General features: G+C 35.6%; 1 protein-coding gene across 1 annotated transcript in view; it reads left to right on the top strand.

The window, feature by feature from the left end:
* The window catches only part of HMCN1 (hemicentin 1), a 414,078-nt gene that overhangs the window by 105,580 nt on the left and 286,803 nt on the right, over positions 1-21,695 (top strand). Inside the window, exons 3-4 of the mRNA XM_069459659.1 lie at positions 8,469-8,627; positions 9,673-9,795. Of these exons, the coding sequence (XP_069315760.1) occupies positions 8,469-8,627; positions 9,673-9,795 (282 nt within the window). The remainder of the gene's footprint in view (positions 1-8,468; positions 8,628-9,672; positions 9,796-21,695) is intronic.

Genomic DNA, 21,695 nt, shown 5'->3' with positions numbered 1-21,695 from the left:
GTAGAGGCTGAGTAGTAGAGAGGAAAGTTAGAGAAAGGTCACAGGAGAGGAGAACTGGGGCGAGGAGGCCTGCACAGAGCGAGTATAGACAAGTGAATGCCTCGTCCTTGAATAAGCAAAGGCTGGTTGGCCACCAGGGCCTCCTAGACCCTGCGCCTGCCCTCTTCTGGCTCTTGCTCCCAAGCAAACAAGGGAGCCCTCTGTGAGGAGGGAACAGGAATCCATCCCAACCAGGGCAATGGCAGTGTCTTAATTTGATGGGGACAGAGAACACAATATAAAAGTACAGAATCCTAGGAGGAGAGAGGAAGGAATTCCCTAGGAAGTGGAGAAGAGGAGGATTACTGAAGGGCAACAGGGAATACCAAGATATCATTTTCTAGTTTCCCATTTTTTTGCCTGGAGTTTCCCCTGTGTACTGCTACATCTTTTCCAATAATTAGAAGCTGTAAGGTGGCATTTTTGTTACACTCAGTTGCCTCCCTCCCATTTCCCTCCTCACAGGACTACCGTCCATTGTAATTCATGTGAATTAGGAATCTCTTGAATTTTTTTGATGTGTTAGGCACATTGTTTTCTGATTTACGAATCAAGATATTGAGCGCCTGGTACATAGTGTGTTGGTTATGACTGTTTCAGTGAAGTGAACTGAACCTCCTCTGAAGGCCCAACAAAGCTCTACCTCCCATGAAAGAAGTTACAACAGGTTGAAAAATCAATTGTTGAAGAGCTAAACCCTTACCATTCACAGGTGATAATCTGAAAGCGTGGAAATTATTGTCACTGTTACCTTTAACGTGCCTGGAGTGGAGGTCAGCGATTCTTTAATACTTCCATTTGTATCCCACTTTCTTCACACTTTTTCGGGGATCACTGTGTAGCAAAGGGCAGCATGAGCCGACTGTCTGGGATGTCACATCTTTTACTTTGATTTTGGAGACTTAAGGTTTGGGCTCTGCAATATTCTGATAGTGTCCAGTCCCTCCCTGCCATATTTTCTACAAGTGATGAAGGCCAGCACTTGTCACTGATGAACTCTGCAATCATTCTGATTTATATTATACCTGCTTGGATGCAACTTTCCGTTAGATTTAATGTTATTTAATGGTTTCCACATGTACTTTCTGTTTTCCTAGTCATGGTGTCACACAACTGTATTTTAAGAAAAAGAACTGAGGGTCATAAAATTTTGTTCAGTTTGCAACTGAGTTTCATACCTAAATTTTATAGGTAAAGGGCACATTATACATATAAGACATTTTAAGCATGGGCGTTTAATGTGAAAGGAATATAGTCTGATTTTGAAACTAGGCTCAAAATTCAGTAGATTGTACTCTTGTTAGAATAAGGGTATTATAATGCTAATAAGACTTCTTTTGGAGTTAGGCATGAGCCTATAAAAATTGTTTCATTTTTTGATTGCTTAGGGTTCGGTATACCTGGAAAACAACTGGTGTAAAGACTAGTTCAATGAAAATGGGGGATGAGAATAGAAGTGAAATGGGTTGGCTAGAAGAGAAATAATAAGGCCTGAGAAAGTGCCTGCTCTGAGATTAGCATTCCTGAGTCTTTGATCCTTCAGATGATGAGCATTTTCCCATTAGGTTTTGAGCAGAGAGCTCATTTTTCTCCAACTCCTCTCAGAGTTTAAAGGTTCAGTTTATTCCAGTGCTGCTCCCACATTGTCTTATATTTAGAAAAGACAGCACGATAATTTGTGTTTTATTACTCCTTTGACTGATAGGATTTCTATTCATTCTTATTTAATCTTGCTTTCCAGGAATTCATTTTTTGGACATAATTATCACTGTAACTCTGAGGTTATAGTTTACAAATTTTTTTTTATTTTAATTCCAGGAGCAACATTTACTTTGAAAGGTCATATGCTTCTGTTTTTTCAGTACACATTTTTCTATCTGAAGTGTCTTTGGCAATTTAGTGAGTTGTGGCTATCAGTAGAATTATAAAAATAAAACGGAAAAATACCAAGCAAGAATGTGCCTACTGATACTAATTAGTTATATTTCAGGTTTGAAACAAAAATGCAGGTTAACAAAGTCAAACTCTTCCCAATATACATTTAGAGAATTGTCCAATTCAGTGCAACACACAGTTTATCTCCCTTATACCTTTAATTTGTGTGTGTGCGTGTGTGTGTGTGTGTGTGTGTGTGTACATGTTTGTGTGGCCTTGGGAAATATATGTACATAACTGTGTTTGTTTTCTCCTGTTATGTATTCCAACTGTATGCCAGGATAGATAGATAGATAGATAGGAGTTAGTTTCATATACTGTTCAAAATATGTATATATATATATGTGTGTATATATATAATGTATATATTTGAAGAAATGCAACTTTTGGTATTTGAATGTTTAGAGGGTTTAGCTGTGGAATTATATCACTAGAAACGGGATGGGCTAGGCTTTAGTAAAGCTCAGGCTGAATATAGCAAGTGTACCTAGATTGTGTCAAAATTGCTTTGCAAAATCTCATTTACCCATTTACTCACTATTCATTTATTTATCCATTCATTCACAAAACAACAATGGAACATCTACTAAGTTCTTCAAGAAATAGGGATCTTATGAGAGGAAACATAAATTATAATACAACTCATTACATGCTACAGTAGAAGAATGAACAATATTCTGTGGGTGTCCAGAAGAATGGGAATTCTTTTCCTCTGATTTTACAGTGTCTAAGACAAACTACCAGCTTGTAGTCACAGAAGTTGATGAATAAAATGCCTCACTGGGGTTTGCACGAACTCTTAGGCCAGGCAGAATTGAGTTCAACTCTTTGCTTTTTTACTTATTAGTTGTGTGACCCTGGGGAAGGGTTTTCAAGATTTAGTCCTCTGTCAATAAAATGTGCTAAAAATGATACTTATTATGGATGTGAAGAATAAACAACATACCGTTTGTGACAATACAGTGTTGCTGCGTGGTTCAGAGTGGACATCGATTGAGTCAGGTAGGGTGCCTTATTACCAGTAAAAGTATGGACACACTTATAACTTTGACCCAAACTGTAAAAAAGCAATTCATATAACCAAAAGGTTTGTAGCCCCATAATATTCCAAAATTTAAAAAGCATTGATTAAATTAATGAGACTTTTTATAGATTCAAATTCCTCAATTGTAAATTGATGTTTTATAGATTATTATTTTACCTCTTTTTCCATTCACTATTCAGGTCAAAACAGAAACCATTAAAGTCTTTTAAAGGGCTACTTTTTTTCAGTTTGGAAATAAAACTTGCAACACTTTGTTTTTATAGTTTCAGTGACATTTCCATTACCCCAGATTTTAAAATCTGTGCATATGCATGAGCCTAACACAAATCAACGTACAGTCTCTGACTTCGTGAGGTTTGTTGATGAAAATGGACAATTTTAGTAATGCTTCTAGTCCTATACTGCCAAAGCTAAATTTGAAGATCAGAAAATTGGTCGATGATTTGGGAAAGAAACACTATAAACAAACTGGTGGGTTAAGTTTTATACACACACGCGCACACACACACACACTATAGACAAAGTTTGATACTTGTACATATATATATTTATTTATAAGCTGTGTTTATATATACATATGTTCAAACAAAATCAATAATTTGTATATTTTTGGAGTAAGTTGTACCTTAATTCCTAACCCTTGGTAAATTAAAGCAACTTAAATTTTGCCTCTAATGACTGCTGCCAGGAAAGAAAGTGCATGAAAGACTTTTAGATCAAAGCAATAGCTTCACAATTAACAGTCTAGAATGAAGTCTACATAACTTAATCAAATGTATCCTTCTAAAGTAGTGCTGTCCAACAAATAATGGGAGCTACATATGTAATTTTTTAAGAATAGTTAAAATGAATTTTACTAATTTATTTAACTCAATATGTCCAAAATATTATCATGTTAACATGTCATCAATATAAAAATTAGCAATGCTTTAACTTTTTGATTTAAATTTCAATTAATTAAAATTAAATAAAATAAAAAATTTAGTTTCTCAGTTTCCCTAGCCACATTTGAAGTGCTCAGTGGCCACATGAGCTAGTTAGTGGCTACTGTATTAGTGCAGATACAAAGCATTCCTTTTATAGATTACTTTAGTGGTCAGTTTTGATTTAAAATTATTATAAAACCAAGCTCAATTATTAGATAGGGAACTCTTGTAAGGATACAACATTATATGTTAACTTCTTTTGAACAAAGAAGAAACTTATTTTTCTTTTCAGGAACCTATATTCACATGAGTTGGAAAAATAGTTTCATAAGATATGAATTACTAGTTAACATTTACTTTTAATTTTCAGTTAGCTATAAACAGAAAGGTGATAATTTAAAGGTACTATACTATTTTGGGAAGAGTTTTATTCCTGAGAAAAACTTATAATTAATATATAATCAATCTGATTACAGTATAATATTTGTTTACAAATGTGAAATTCAGGTGAGAATAGTCATTTTTATTATTATATAAAGAATACACTGATTTCCATAGCAGGAAAAAATTAGTTACACTGTACAAGTCACTTCTGAGGGATGTATCAGCATATTCAGTATGGGTTTTTGACATATGTGGGTCAAAATGTTTCCTTTTTACTTGACAGTCCCCAATTTTTCTGGCTGCTTTGAGACTTTCTATTAGTTCCTCCACAAAAGTCCAAAAGTTCATTTTGAAAAAGTATTATATAAAAAAAGTTTAAGAAATAAAAAGATATTTGTGCAGTTCTCTGTAGAGTTTTAGCTGTGTCAATCCCTCATGCTCCTTTGGTTATTAACCATGATTAAGCCTCACATACATGAGATTTGGTGTTTCACAAAGGAGCTTTTTTTTCAGGAGAATAAGGTGGCTCTAATACTTAAAGAAAATGTTGTTGGCTATCTTGATTTTATTAATATATGGTTTAAACTTCTTTATTCAAAATTATAGGGTGAAAAAATAGTTAAGGTCTTAGAGATCCCATTTCAGTACATGATTTTCTTAGGTCTACATTCAATTTTAGGATGAGTCTGAAACTATGGAGAGATCCCAATCAAATGAATTCATCTGGAGTCACTTTCAAGGATTCTAGTGGTCTCTAGAGTCTACCTACTCCTGGGTAATGTTTAGACGCCTAGGGACCTGGGTATCTGTAGGTCCTCTTAGAGCAAATTTGTACCCAAGTCAAATGGCTCAGAGACTGTCTTTCACTCGGTCACTGGACAAGGTTTATCATTTCTCCCAAACACGTTTCTCTGGATATTTCTTAGCTGTTCTGATGTTTGGTCCATAGACAGACTTCTCCTAGTCTAGGAGAAGTACTAGGTGGTGCTAGGTGACAATTAGTAAAAGGCAATTAGTCACTCCATAGAATTATACAATGGAACTCTATCGTGTACTTGGCCATTCAACAAATGCTTGTGATATGGATAAATTATATTGTGGTTCATACCCAGGTGCACAATGTCAAGCACAATTGAGAAATGTTTTTGTTTAAGTTTCTGAATGTACAATAGGAATTTAAATTTTGTAAAGCATCCCAGAATATCCATTACAGATATGCAAAGTTAGCTGCAAGTAAAATTATTTCTTGCCAACATACCAAAATTACTAACATGCCTAGTAGCTATTTTCAACTTTCCTAGTACACAAACTCCCACTCGACAGCATTTGTTGCACATGATAACCCTCAAATAACTGTTACGCTAAGGAAAATATGTTAATACCACTAAAGTATAAAACATGTTAGAATACAACTGAAGAGTGAGGAAGTACATCTAACTAGATATGAGAAAGTTTTAAAGAGGGGAAGGCATATTATCTCAACCTTGTGAATAAAATAGTCAAATCCAACAAATATTTACTCAGTGATTACCTTAATCCAGCAAAATGCTATGAACTGAGCACTTAAGGATTCAGCAAAGCACAATTCCTGCCATCAAAGAGTTTATAGACTAATGGGAGAATTAGACATGCATCTGTTGGTGAGGAGTGTTTGATGGTGGAATGGAATAGTAGAAAGGTTACTTGAAAGAAAATACTTAAGGCATTAAGGTGTGAAGCAAGGCGAATATTCAAAAAATGGAAAGTACTCTTAGCTTAAAGGAAGAAATTTATGGAGCAGGAGCAACAGGAGATACAAAGCTAGAAAGATAATTTGATCCAACACAAGTAGTTAGTGAAAGATTTTAAATAGGAAAGTGATAAATACAGCTCTTTACCGCAGGAAAAGTAAAGTTTAGTGGAAAGAAGAGCAGAAAATCAGATGGGAGCCTATACATGTAATAAAATTAAGATAACAAGAGTGAATGCTAGGAAATAAAGAGAAAGGGAAGAGATAGATTCATGGTGGAAATGGAATGAATATTTGACCACTAATGGAGGTGAAGGTAGAGAGTGTAGTTAAAGATGACTCAGGCTTTGAACCTAAATATCTACACAGATAGTATCATTAACAAAAACAGAGAAGACATGGTTGAAAGAAAATACAATGAGTTCCATTTTAGATGGAATTGTAGAGATCCATAGAACATCTAGAAGTAGATGTCTAACAGATTGAAATGGAAAATTGGAACTGGAGAGATAAGTACAGTCTGAAGATATTAAATCAAGTATTTTTGAGAGCACTGTTAACTATTAAACTAAATCCCTTGAAAATACATATAAATGATAGAAGGTGGGAGATAATTTCTGCAAAAATAAAAGGAACTGCGAACTCAATAAAATTTCTGGAAGAATATGGTTTGTATCTTTTCCAAAGTGAAGATCAGGTTACTACAGGTTCTAGCCCCAATCAAGAAAGTGACGTATTTGATGGGTCTCTCTTAGTGTTAAGGCAGTTTTTAATAGCTGATGCTCTGGTCCAACCCATTTAACAAATAGAACACAAAGGCTGTAAGTTTTCATTGGGATCGAATACAAGAAAAGATTCTCCAGTTTGTCCAGGTTACAGTGTAAATAATTCTAATACTTGGTTCTTATGACCTTGAGTAGATACATGGTGCTCAAGGTATCTATATCAGAATCTGAAACAGTTTGGAGCTTGGGGGAAATCCCAATAGGAAAATCAAATAGAATTTCCAGAGTTTGCTGATAGTTCCTCATCCTTTTCATGGAGTAATTATTTTTTGAGGAAGAGCTCTTACTTGTTATTGGATTCTGATGGACTCTGGTACCACAAAGCCCCCATGATCTCAAGCTTCCCTGCTTTTTATTTGATTGTTTATTCTAGACCTTGTCCTTAAGGGCAAGATATTGTAGTTTATTCCTTGCTGTATGCTTAAATCCTAGCAGGATGTTCAGTAATTATCAACAGCTTAAATTATGTTGATCAAAAGTCCATTGCCTTGGCCTGGTGTTATTGACATTGACATCTATGCTAAGAAAATAATCAGTTTCATATTCTCTCTCTCCCTCATTTATAATAGAAGAGGAAAATTGGAATGAACATTAATATTCAACAATAGAGAAATCATTGACTAAACCATAGGATGTATAAAATAGAATGTCATACAATCATTAAAACCTGTGGTTTTGAAGAACCCTGATGACATGGAAACATGAGCAGGATATAATCTTAAATCTAAAATACGATGTATAAAACTGGAAGCACAGTATGCTCACAATTTCATATACAAATCCACAGAATTATGAAGGAAATAAATGTGACAAGAATTCTTCTTGGGTTGGGGACTAGTTTGGTTTAGGAAAACATGTTGAGCTTATTCAAATAGGACATAAAACACAGAGATTATAGGTTAGTAGAAAAAATGAAACAGAGTTAAGTGAAAAGAGTGACAAAAAGGATATCTTTTATATAAGACAGTCACGGAAAGCTTCTCTCTTAGGTAACATTTGAGTAGAAAAATTTGAAGGCTTTGGGAGATATGCTGGTATCTTTATCTGCTGGTGGAATGATTATTAATGAGTACTATGAAGTAGAAAGAGGGGGCAGCTGCAGGAGCCACGTCCTGGATTAGTGCCCAGGTGAGTGGTTAGCCTTAGCCACGGTGCAAACAAACCCTTCCCTGTCAAGGCAGGGACCTGCTCCCGCAGGTATGTTAACAGGTGTTACGGTGGGAGCTTATGGACATTCTCTTCTGATTGCTTCTGTTTTCGCACCCCAGTAAGAAGCAGGTCATCAAATAAGAGTGAGAAGACATAAAAGAGGGGATGTATGATCTAGTCATGTAAGAGAATGGGAGAATGAGTCAACATTTAAAAACTGTACGACAATCTCTATTATTTTGTGTATTCTGGGCAAATTTATAATGTATTCCTAAGTACGGATTTTCTGATTTCACATCACTTTATGTATTTGCTAGCTCTTCCTGACCAATGTGATTAATCCAGTGGCAAACTGACAGAAAATACAGTGAAGAGAACTTTCTCAGTGCTAAAACTCCTAAAATAACTTGTTACAACTAAAATATTCATTTCTTTTTATCTGAGGAAGTAATCGCATTTTTCTCCCTCCTCAACAGGGTGGTGGTGATTGTCCAGAAATGAGTATTGGAGCTATAAAAATTGCCTTAGAAATTTCTCTTCCTGGTTCTTTCATCTATGTTTTCACGGATGCTCGGTCCAAGGATTACCGGCTCGCTCATGAGGTGCTGCAGCTCATCCAACAGAAACAGTCACAAGTGAGTGGGACTCAACCCCCAAACCTTTCTGTCTGAACACAGCATGTGAGAGGTCGCCTGTGGTTTTCAACTGCTCCACGGGTGGTAAATAACAATAATTACAACGATCTATTCACGTGTATGCACTCCAATATGTAATTTAATTTAAACATATTAAATATATATAACATAATAATATATTTAATACATAGCATATGAATGTTTTGATTTTTTAATATGGAGAAGAAATTATAGGGGATTAATTAAGGTACTTGTTACCATTTTATCCTAATAACTGACAAAATATAGGCCTAACAAAATGGTTTATATTTCAATGTCACTTCCTATGTGGAACCTTACCCAAGTCAGAACTATTCATTGTGTCAGCTATTGCTGCATAACAAACTTTTCTAACACTCAATGGCTTAAAGCAATGAGCATTTATTTCTCACCTGTTCGCAGAGATCAGTTGGTGTAGGCTTGCTCGCTTGTGTGTCCGGGGAGTAGTTGGGGTTTGACTTATCTAAACGTGGCTCTGGGGCAACTTGGCTTTGCTTCACAGGTCTTTAAGTCTCTTTCTGAGACCAGTAGGTTAGTTTAGGCGTGTCCTTTTCATGGCCATGGTGGAAATACTTGGGAGCAAATTGAAATATGCAGGTCTCTTGAGTCTAGGCTCAGGACTTGTAGAATGTCCCTTTGGCCTCATGTTATTGGCCAAAGAAAGTTACATGGCCAAGCTTAGATTCAAAGATGACAATTAAACTCCTCCTCTCTAATGAGAGGAGTGTTTGGGTAAAAGTGTGTGGATATAGGCAGGGGTGAGAAATTGAGGCCATCATGTAATCTATCACAGTCATGGTCTCACTTCTACTTCGGTAACTTCCAGCCTATGCTTCTGAAATAAAAACAACTATTAATTCCTGTCTCGGTTCGCTGTTAAACGGAGTACAAAGTCAAGAATTATCATATATTCTACTTGCCTAATAATATCTTCATATAATAGATAATAAATATATTTTGATTTCTGAAAACCTTTTAAACTATTTTCTTTTTAAAAAAATCATAGGTGGTATTTGTGCTCACTGGAGATTGTGATGACAGGAACCATATTGGATATAAAGTCTATGAAGAAATTGCTTCTACAAGTTCTGGTCAAGTGTTCCATCTGGACAAGAAACAAGTTAATGAGGTCAGTTTAATAAAAGGGTCCACTTTATTACTAGCTACCTTAACAAAATTCATTAGGCTAGCCTAATTGTGACAAGTTTGATTTCAAATCAATTTTAACCAAAAGGTTTTACTCTGGCCCACAGGTCAATAAGAGCATTGAACTAATGTGGAGAAAAAGATTTATCTAACATTAATTTCTACATTGCATTGGGTTATATTTATTGTAACAACAAATTACTTAATTTAAGTATAAATGTCTTTAAAATTAATTTCATTGGAATAAAAAATTTTATAGCTCTTGTTGTTTAGAAAGGTCAGTTTGTGTTTCTGATGAATAACTTTTGTATAACTGGTAAAATGAGTTTTGACTGGTTACTGAAGTCGAATGTGAAAAAGTTAATTATTGAGCAAAATTCTAATGAGATTTGACCTCTAATATTAGAAGTCAAAAACTATGACTATACAGTTATCAAAAAACTTCCATGATAATAAAATCTATAACTAAAATTGTAAGAAAATCTTAGTATTTTCTACAAAAGTCCTTGAGATAGGTTGGTCATGATTCCTTCTTTGTCCATTTTGTTATCTTGCCTTGGCCTCCCTCATGATAATAACATTTTATTTACCTATTTATTTATTTGGCTCCCACTTAAATTTCTAGGAACGTACCAGGACAAAGATAATGTTTTAAATGTGCGTCATTCACATTCGATTGTATGGCCACTGTATCTATAAAAGTTCCATTAATTTCATGACAGAATCTTTTGTCTCAAGAATGATGTGGGTCAGTAGTTCTGTTATAACGAGTTCTTATCACATCATAATGGAACTGATAGGACATTGCTATTTCTAGAGCAAACAATCTAGCAAAAATATTTTTAATCAACTTACTGAGATATAGAAACTTTAAGATAATTTTTCTTGGAAGAAACAGCTTTAGTGGGGTTATGGCATAGGTCCATATTGGGTCCACTCTAGTGACTCATAAGTGCCTGGGTATGGTCTGATGACTACAAGGGGAGCCCTTAGCTGTTAATTTGCATAAATGTTTACATGAGAATCCGGGAGCCTGAGAAGAAAGGGGGTAGGGAAGAGTGGAGGACTCTCTTAGGAACTGGGTTTCTTGTCCCATCCTATACACTGTATTTGAATCTAATGAATGAAATGCTGCTGAAAGAAGTTGCTTTTAACCTGGAATTCCCTAAGACTTTAGGATACAATCAGCATTGCCAGCACAAAGTGGGATGTAAGTGAGGAAGAGCATCATTCTGTCTTGCATTGGCTTCTACACCACCCACTTAGGGTTTTGTCAGGCTCTGGGTTGAAAATGCCAGTGGTGCTCAGTGGAGACAGATGAGGTGTTGGAACCAGCAGAGTATGCCATGCCCAGTGGACATGGTGGGTCCCAGAAGAAGGTACTGGAGAAGAAGCAAAAAGACACAGTGCTGGCAGTTAGAGGCTTTGAGAAAATAGTTGCTTGGACATGTTTATAAGCAGTCAGACACAACTTAGAGATTCCCAAAACAAATTGGGTGAAATTTTAGGGAGAACCATAGGACTACTACTGATAATAATAGTTGGCACTGGAACCAGAAAAAAACATAGGTGTGTCCTGGGAATGTGACTCCATTTATGTCCACATACCCAGGGAAAACTGAGTTACATAAAATTGAAAATATTATTATTGTTGTCTTAAATGGAGAAAATAAACCCCACAGAGTTACAAACCTTATTAAATAAAGGTATAATGCACAGTGTTTATAGTTCTAGTAATTTTGAACAATTCTGACAATTACTAAATAATTTACAAGAATAATTTACAAAAATTTGGTATAAATTGCAGGAAATTTTATATATGTATATATATAACAGAAACTTAACTCACTGGCTTATTAATAGTGTTTTTCTCCCTGATCATTAACTGATATTCTGATCTTTAAATTTAGCTTTTGCTGAATAGCACTAGAGGGAAGCATTTCTAAAATGGTCCATTTTTGTAAACTGGAGTTTGACGCCAGCAGGGATGAGCCTTAATTTATCTGTCAGTTGTAGCAATTCCAATCCCCACACAAATTGGTGCAGGAAAGGCTGGTTCATTTACTTTGGGCTAATGGGACTCAAGGGGAATTTAGTTAGGGGTGTCTTGGAAAAGTTCTCTTCTTCTAGATATTGTTCTACATGGGTGTGAATCCTCTCTCTGATGCAGGCATCTTGATAGAAATCTGAGGATGAAATCAATCCAAGGGAGAGTGAAAAGCTAAGAAAATCCAGTCTCTGGATTAAGTTACCACTCAAGCCTATCCTACAGCTAAGCCTCTTAGAGTTAAGGAAATGATCTTTTTACTCAAGCCAATTAAAATTGAGTATTCAGTTACCTAAACGTAAATGCATCTTAAATGATAAGAATTTTATATTTCTTTGTGACATGGACTCTGTGAGACCCAGTTTCCTTGTTTGTGAAATGGAGATAATAGAATTTTCCACTTCAGAAAGTTGTTACAAGATTAAATGAGATAATGCATGTAAAATGTTCCACATAAGGTCTGACACAGAGCAAGAGCCCAGAAAATGCTAACTAGCATCATCAGAACCCTGGTAGTGTTGCTATTATGCTTTTAATGTGTGGAGATTGTGCCACCATGTTTGTTAGAAATCAGAAGCTAGTTGTTGCTGAGAAACAAATCTGAGTTGGAGAATCCGAGAAAAGGCTGGATAGTTTTCTTTTTTACCGTGTGTGAGAAAAAATGTTATGAAGAGTCTACTCGAATTATAGAAGTCAATATGTTCCTTAAAGAAAGTCACCAATGTGGAAGATTTTAATAGGAAGCATTGTGACAGTGTTAAAATTGGCTATGCAAACTTTTTGGTATGTAATTAAGTCATTTCTTTTTTCTCATTGTTCCAAATTCTTCTATTGTGTAAAGATTACAAATTCTAGGGACAATAGATGCTGTAATGCTGTAGTCCCCAAACCCCTGGCTGTGGACCAGCACTGTTGGCCTGTTAGGAACCTGGCCGCACAGCAGGAGGTGAGCAGCGGTGAGCAGGTGAAGCTTCCTCTGTATTTACAGCCACTCCCATGGCTCAGGGATCTAGGTTGTGCTCTCCTTCTGAGAATCTAATGCCTGATGATCTGAGGTGGAGCTGAGGTGGCGATGCCAGTGCTAGGGAGCAGCTGCAAATACAGATTATCATTAGCAGAGAGGTTTTGACTGCACAATAAATATAATGCACTTGAATCATCCCGAAACCATCCCAATTGTCTTCCACGAAACTTGTCCCACATGCCAAAAAGGCTGGGGAACACCGCTGTAATGGTATCTGCACATTTACTAGACACAAGAACTGCAGGGAAGCCACACATGCACTGCATCTTTCATTTTACTCAAAGAGAAAATTTTCATCTACTCTTTCTAAAGGAAACTGTAGAGTGTTATATTTTACCCTCATTAACTTAGTTCATCAATTTCCTGACCTAGTGGGATATATTTCGTATCAACTTTCTCTTGAGTTAACTTGAAGTTTTCTTTCTCTTTTTTTTTTTTTAAACAATGATTAAGTAGAAGATCTAGGTATCTTTCATCTTTATTTAACATAAAAGGAAACCAAAGGGAAGAAATTATTTGGCTGAGCAGCAGGAGTCTATAAATCCCTGTATGGTATTACAATTTGGAAACACAAGTTAAAACACATCTCAAGGATGTACTTAATTCACCTTTGAATACAAAAAAGGAGCTAAACCATTACAGTATTACTTCTTCATTTCTTTGTAAGCTGGATGATCATCAGTTAATCTAATCAATGCTTCTTTTGGTATAAGAAAAAGTCCAAATTTGAGGTCTCAAAGTTTCTTACAGATGCTATATCCTTGTGTCAAAGAAGTTAATATGAAAAGATTCATTGTTAATTAGCTAATTCACTTATCCTGAGTTTCCCCATCCTTGCTCCACACATCCCCCAATTCATGTCCTCTATCATCCCCTCCCCACAAAAAAAAAAAAAAACAAAAAAAAAAACCAAACTTTTCCCTGGACATCGTAGCCTGGTGAAATGGTCCCATTCCAATAAATGTTAACATTATGAAAAGTAACATTCCCATAGATGTTATCTATTACAGAGGCAGGGTATCAGTAATTATCCAAGCAAAAAACAGGTGGTTCACTCAACAGGAGCCAAAGATAGTTTCATGAATAACGATTTATGAAGGTATGGGCTGGGCCAAGGGCAGCCAACAAGGAATGGTGAAACACCAAGAGTCCAGCAGCAATGGATTTACCTATATTCCCCCTAGGTTTGAAGGGGAAGAGGGAAGAGCTCATACCAGCTTCCAGTGAGCCCCAGGCTGAGGGCTCATCAAGAACTGTGGCCTTAGATAGACAAACTGAAGCCCTGTGAGGATGGGGCCAGGGGAATAAGGACCCAACCCCTTCCCATTCCTGGTAACTTCCATTTCCCTAAATCTAACTGGAAGCTAGAGGACCAAGGGGTCCTGTTGAGGCAGTCCACAAAAATTAGTATACCAGGGGGTAGAGCCAGATGGAGAAAGGCAGAGAATGGATCTGGGGCAAACATAATATTCAGCACAAACAGTGCTGTGCAGTGGTTAAGACCAGGCTCTGGGACCATGGCTCATATCCCAGGCATGTGATCTTAGACATTTTCTGTTTCTCTGTTTCCTTGTCTGTAAAATGGGGAGAATGATAGTACCTACCTAGTAGGGTTGTTGGGTTTAGAACATGTCAATAAATATTAACCGCTATTCTTTTTATTTAGTGATACATGCCAGTCAAAATATCCCAGCAACCATTTGGGGATTTTTCCTAAAACAAAGACACATATATTTAGAGTTCATCTGTGATGAGATGGTCAAAGACAGGATACTGTAATAGGAAACTTGGGGGCTTTAGAATGAGGGAGACTTGAATTCAAATGATCTTTCTGCCTTTAGCTGGTTGAACAACTTTATGAAACAATTTCATATAACTTTTGTGAGAGACTATTCCTTCATGTGAACACAGGCACATTAATTACCTCCTAGGGCAATTGTGAGTATGAAAGAAATAAGTAATGCATATAGTAAGCTGAATAGAGTTCCAAGAGAATGGAAATCACCTAGTCTACAGGTCCTTAAAGACGGGAATTTCTCCTTTGTCAAAGTGGGCAGCTATGGTTTTGCTTTGATCATAGGTCCTATGGAGGGCCCTGAAGTAGAGGGGTATGCTGGTGAACCCCACCTTTACAAATACATGCCTCAGAGAGAATGGATTCAGAACTACTAAAGAATTTTGTAAGATTCTTGAACTTTTACAATTTCCCTGTATTTGTTATTTTTCTTATTTTCACGTAGCAATTAGCAATAAAACTGTCAAAAGGTAAATAATATTTAACTGCTTATTTGGAGTATAATAATAACGTCAATAATAATATGATAATAGTGATATAGGTAACCCTTATAGAGTGCTTATGATGTTCTAGGCACTATGCAGAGTGTATTCCTTTAACTCTACAGTAACCTTTAGAGGTAGGTAGGCTGGGAAGTTGTGGGGAGAATAAATGCCATTCTCCTGGAGTCAGCATGTGCAGTTGCAGCTGCTGAGTGGAGAGGAAAGTAGGCAGGGTCTCTGGGTGCTCCTACATGGATGAGAAGTGGGGTGATTTGGGTCTAAGGAACATAATGGAACTGAGCAGGTCCATGGAATTCTCCCAGACAGCAGAACAAATAATCCTCTTTTCTGTTTGTAATGGGAATTGAGACTCTAAGCTAAAAAAGCAGTCTTGATTTTTCCCAGTGAGGACTTTCTAATGAGAAAGGAAGAGTTGAACTTACTAAGAATTTCAGAGGAAATTCTGAAAACCCAGGAAAATGAAGTGATAATCTTGCAACATATATGTGAAAAATCCAATTCAACAAAAAGCCTCATAGATTAAAGATTACTGAATTTATTTCTCTTGTTGGTTTTTTTACTCATTTTCCCTAGGTTCAGTACTGATATTAGAAAAATTGTAAACTTCACTGGAGTTTGAATTTAGCATGGCCCCTTCCTACTATTTTGGTTAATGGCCACTATAAGTAGCCCTCAAAACAAGAGCTTTCTGCATATGAGCTTAATGATGATACTCTGAAGTCCAGTGTTCTGAACAATTAACGCTCTAAAATGAGATATCAGCCATTCTCCTTTCTCCTATTTCGAGTTTTACTCCAGACGTTATTTCAAAAACATAACCTTCCTGCTGACCTTGAAAATAAGTAGAAACTGGTGTTTCCTCTGAAATTTGAAAATGTATCAGGGACAGCTATAACATTCTAGAAAGCTACAGGAAGTGTCTGATAACAATGTGTAAATGTTTCCACTTATCTTTTCTTTGAATTCACCTAATTAAGTGTCAAACTGAGTGGAGAATTCGGAGCTCATACTTTAAAATAAACGGATGTCTTCACATTCGCAAACATACCAAAAAAGGAATGCATACCTGAACCTTAGTTCCAATGGAATGCTTTCTTTCTCCACTGTTGTGCTAAGATTGACATGTTATCCCTGTGAGTATGTGCTAGGAATGCTAATGTTCCACTCACATAGTTACCTTTGCACTTCTAGGCACCTGGGAGTGCTTTATAGGTCACTAATATGGTTAAATGAAGCCATGTGTATTTCAAGTTTCCATTTGCGTAGATAAAAGAAAAAATAAAGTCCTTAATTTATTGCTCAAAAAAATTGTTGCCTGTAGGCTTCTGAGCATGTGAGCAGTTTTTCATAATGACATGTAGAGTACATAGTACATAATATTCTTCACAAATGGTAGGGAGGAGTGGGGCAAGAGGGAGATGACTGTTCTCAACAGAATCCCATTTGGAAAAAATATACTCAAAGTCAAGCAGAACTCTTCCTGCAGTGTGGAACAGCAGGGGATGGGACCTGAAGGGGTTGGAAAGTGGGGAATTACCTAGTTTAAAAGGAAAAGCCCTACAAAATTCCATGGTTTTGTGTATTGGCTCTGGGAACTGTTTAAAGCACTAGTTATAAACTGCAGCAATACATTCTAATGTGCAGTGGGATCATATCTGTACAACAGAACTCACTGCCTATGAAATTCAAGTTTTAATACAAAGCTGTTATCCCACACTCCTTCCTAAGATAATCATGATATCTGACCCCTGATATAAAATTCAGAAAACAGAATGGGTACCACTCACTAAAGCTTCTTCCTCAAATACCAAAAAGCACAGAGAAAACCTGTCTCTAAGGAGAAAGAAATTTATATAAATTCCAGAAAGTACATTTCTTAGAAGAGAAAGAAATATTATTTAAGGGTAAACACTAGCTAATAAGTTACACGTTTTCAACAGGACCAAAAGAAAAAGCAAAAGAAATAAAACTGTTTCTTTAGCAGACTCTATTTTGATTAGAAGATAAAATAAAATATCAAGTTTGACTATGAGGTGTCAGCACTAACTGAATCAATTACTTGCATAGCTAATTTTGGGTTTGTAAGAGTTTAATGGTCAAAAAGTTATTGTGTCAGCCTCAAAGTCTTTGAAATATGTATTCAAATTCCTCAATGACTTGAAAGAGATCAGCTATTCTCCCATTTGGTGTTTATTTTTACTGGACTTGTGGTGGAAATGAACAATTTGAATTGAGAGAAAAATGCCTCAAATGCTTGATATTTAAAACTGAAACAACTAGTTAGCCACTGAAATCACTGACCATCATGTCTTGAAGAGTTAACCTATTGGCAACTGCAAAGAAACACAAGGGAACAAGAAGAAAAATCAGCAATGTTGAAACAAATAAAATTCTTTTGAGTCATTTTCATACAGCCTCAACAATTTGAATATTTCCTTTTATATTTTCTATATTTAATTTTAAAAGATTCCTTTTAAGTCTTTTTATTTAGATAAAGCATGTAGCAATGATCAAATAATAATCATCTCTCTATATGTGTACACACACACACATACATACATATATATTAGAATATCTCTGATCTTATTGGAATTGATAAAAAGTAAGAGAACTATTATATTTAAGAGGTTACATGGCTGATGTTTCAAAAATATTGTATTGTATTCATTATAAAGCAATTACATTTCAGTCCTCTCGTCTAGGAGTTACAAAGACATATACAGCAAGAATTTTTTTGTGTGAAAATCAAGTGAGATCATGTGTCTAAAGTATTTTGAAAAAGACCTAACTTTGAATTTTGGGAAGCAGAATTTGGGGGTCTTAGTCTCTTCTTTACCAAAAGGCTCTTGAACATCTAGGCCAATTGAGCTATTCCACCAAGAGATTTGTGTACCCAGGATATCAAAGGACAGTCTTTTGTCTCTCACAAAAGAAGAAAGAAGCAGCCCTTACATTTATGTAATTGAAGGGAAAACACACCGGTATTTTTTCTTAAATAATGATAATTGAATAATAATTTGATGCAAGATAACTGACTGTCATTAATCTCTAGACATAGAAGATCTTATTTTTCTAATTTTTGTTTCTTAGTTACCTACCCAGGAACCCCATTATATATTAAATTACTATTCATCTGAAAGTAAAAGTTATAACTTTTGTACTAAACACAGTAGGTAGATATTATTTTAGGGTAGAAGGAAAAGACATGGTAGTATCCTTGCAGAAATAATTATATCAATTAAAAGTAGTTTAATATGTTTGGAATAAATGAATATTATTTTCTAAAAAGCAGTTTAAAGGATTTCGTATTCAAAGAATGAAGAAAACTCAAGGTCTTTTTAAAACATGTTTCTGTATCATATGAGCCAACAGACAAATTTGAAAACAGTAAGCAGTTCCATGAAGATATTAAGTTGCAAATGCCACGTAAATACTAAACATAAAATTCATCACTGTTTGCACTTGATTTAACATAAATAAAAATATTCATCAAGGATCATCTGATTTTTGCTTCTTATTCTCCAGGAGCAAAGAGGAGATGAAAGAGTTAAGAATCAAAGTAAGGGAAGTTTTATTTGAGAAATTTCCTTATGACCTAGGATAAATAAATGGAAACAGAGTCCATGCTTCATATATTTTCCAGGTTTCCTTATGCATTCCTAGAGTGAATTGCCTGTAATAGGGTTATAAAAGCAAAATCTTTTGAGAGATGGTATGAGCTACTTTTGAGAGCTCCCTTGTACATTTTGGTCATGATTTGGCTTTGTGACAAAAATTACAAATGGCTTTCTCTTTCTTGCTAAAGGCCCCAGAAGAAAAATGTACTTTAAAGTCATATACCATATAATTTAAATAGCTTTGGTGTGAATGATTGAATAAAGAGAAAGGGAAAAAAATATTTCAAAATTCTTACTTAAAATTTTAGAGAGATACAGTTCATTTATTTACTTTCAGATATGATTGTTTGCTTTACCAACTTCATTTTTATTAGGAACTTAGAAAAAAGACACATGGTATGATTCAAATACTCAAAATTTGAATATCAATATCTTCATGAAAAGGAAGAAAGTCTTCAAGAATTAGTGAATACATTTCTGAAAATTCATCCATTATTTATTCAAATGATATTTAACAAATTAACTCAATAATATGATAATGAATAAAGTAAATTTAAATTATAAATTACTAACACAGCTAAATTATTATTAATTCAAGTAATGTTTATTAAAATTATGTATCTGGCAAGATTGCAGTTTTAAAAAACACATTCATTTACATATATGAATGCATATTTCTAGAAAAAAATGGAAAGGTCAAAGATGTTGATAATGGCAATCACTGGATAGTATGATTGTAGATAATTTTAATATTTTTCTTTTATGTATTTTTTTAATGTTTAAAATAATGAGTAGGTATTATTTTAAAGATAAAGAAAAATAGTAGAGGCATTTCCACCAAAGAAGAAAATTTCAAACACACCCCACATACTAATGGAGTAGGTTTATAAGCAAAACTCCATGCTGTGGACTATGGGGATCCTAGGACAAATTATACATAGAGGTGCTTTCCCAAGATGCCACATTTTGGAATTTACCAGGAGAGAGAACAAGTCTTTTCTGTCTAAAAGCAAACTCATGAACCAAATTCCACCTTCTGTTTTGCTTCTTCTTTAGGTATAAACCTTCTCTTCTTCACCAAACTTGTTGAGTGGTAATTACTTCTTTTGTCCTTTCATACCTATGATCATACCTTTGACTCTCTCTCCCCATCTAGAACTGTTCTCTTCATATATTCTAGTAACTGTTGCCTCGGTCCTCAATTTCATTTATAAAATGTGAAACTGTTGACCATTTTACTTTCTCGAAACCCTCTTGCCCTGAGCATCTATTATTTGATGTTTCCCCCTACTAGATCTCTATTTCTCTTCTGAGTCCTTTGTTGATATTCGTTCCTCTTCTTATCTTAAATTTTTGTGTTTCCCAGCCTTGGCCGGGCTCTATACATAGGCTTTCTGTTGATAGTATAATTAAGGCATTTTTTTCTTTTGTGAGTATACCTCCCTTCTTCAATTCATTTAGGTATCTACTTAAATGTCTCTTTCTCCTGTTGGCATTGTTTAAAATAACACCCTTCATTTTCTGTTCTATTTCCTGTTATCCTACTTCATTTTTATAGCACTTATCTCTGCCCATTATTATATTACCTATCCCTTGCTTATGCCTAAAATAGGAAACTTGGCATGTGCTCAATTAAAAGTTACCAAATGAATGTTTTGAATGAATGAATCTCACTACTTTTCCTTTTTACTCTGTGAAGGTGATGGCCAAATATCCAGCCCTGACTGCCTCCCCAGCTTTCATCCTGTATTTGGTCATCTTAACCTAACAATGCTGCCAACACTTCTAGTTAGAAATTCCCCATTGGGAATGTTTTTCTTTAGTGCTCCTCTTTGCTGTTGATGTTACCACTTTTCTTGCAGTCTTCCAGGCTCAAATGGACTGAGTTATCCTTGACATCTTCCCTTCTTTTGCTGTCCACATTCAGTTAGTTGGCAACATGCTTTCCATTCTATTTTCATGATAACCTTCCCAGTCAACCCATCTTTTCCTCATCTAGTATCTTGTTTAGTCTGTGACTGTATGGCCTTTTGACTTGTCTTGCCACCATTCTCTCATTTATTTATGTCTTCATTCTTTGTTTCAGTCACTCATTTATTCATTTTTCAACAAAATTGCTGAGGCCTGCCTCCTATGTGTTAGTATTCAAGGTTTCAGTATTGAGCAAAAATAGATGTAGTGCATGTTCTTATGGAGCAAAAGTGTTGCAGAGTGACCAACTGAGTTTAAACACTGGAGGATTTGAAGATTGTGGTGAGATGGTGATATGTCTGGAGCAGCCTCTGTTAATGGCAAGTTCCTTGGATGGCCTTGGGAGTATGGGGGTGAATGGAGTTATAAGGGTTACAGGAGGTGAGGAGGTCATTGAGAGGCCAGCAAGTTGGCTAAGTTATCTATGCGAATGTGGCAATCACTGTAGTGATAAAAAGACTTGGTATGAAGAGAAAGATATTGAGCGAGGTGACAAAGTCTTCAATAAATAAGGAACAGTGGCACCGCAGCAATGAAGATGGATGGTACAAGCCTCAAAGGAATAGGGCTTTATTCAGGGGGTGGCACACAGCAGTGAGAAACGAGAAAGCTGCCCTAGGTTCAATCTCTAAGATATATGGGGTGCAGGATAACAAGCAACCTTCATCAAAGAGAGTAGTTGGAGAAGAGACTAGACTAGTGATACACATATTTCCCTTGAGGTAAAGAAGTATCTTGATTTTTTAGTGAAGATTAAGCATAAGGAAGTCCTACAATGGAGTGGAGTTTTTAGAAGTCACAGTGAAGAACTTTAGTCCAAAAGGATCAGTAAACACTTAGGTTAATGAAGAGAAAGGAGAGAGCAGAATGGAGACAAAAGTATGAACAAGAGATTGATAATTGCAGATACTTCATCCTAGAGGATG

This window comes from Eulemur rufifrons, chromosome 27 (genome assembly GCF_041146395.1).
Source record: "Eulemur rufifrons isolate Redbay chromosome 27, OSU_ERuf_1, whole genome shotgun sequence".
In the NCBI taxonomy this organism is placed as follows: domain Eukaryota; kingdom Metazoa; phylum Chordata; class Mammalia; order Primates; family Lemuridae; genus Eulemur; species Eulemur rufifrons.
This window is presented reverse-complemented; position numbering and strand designations above follow the sequence as displayed.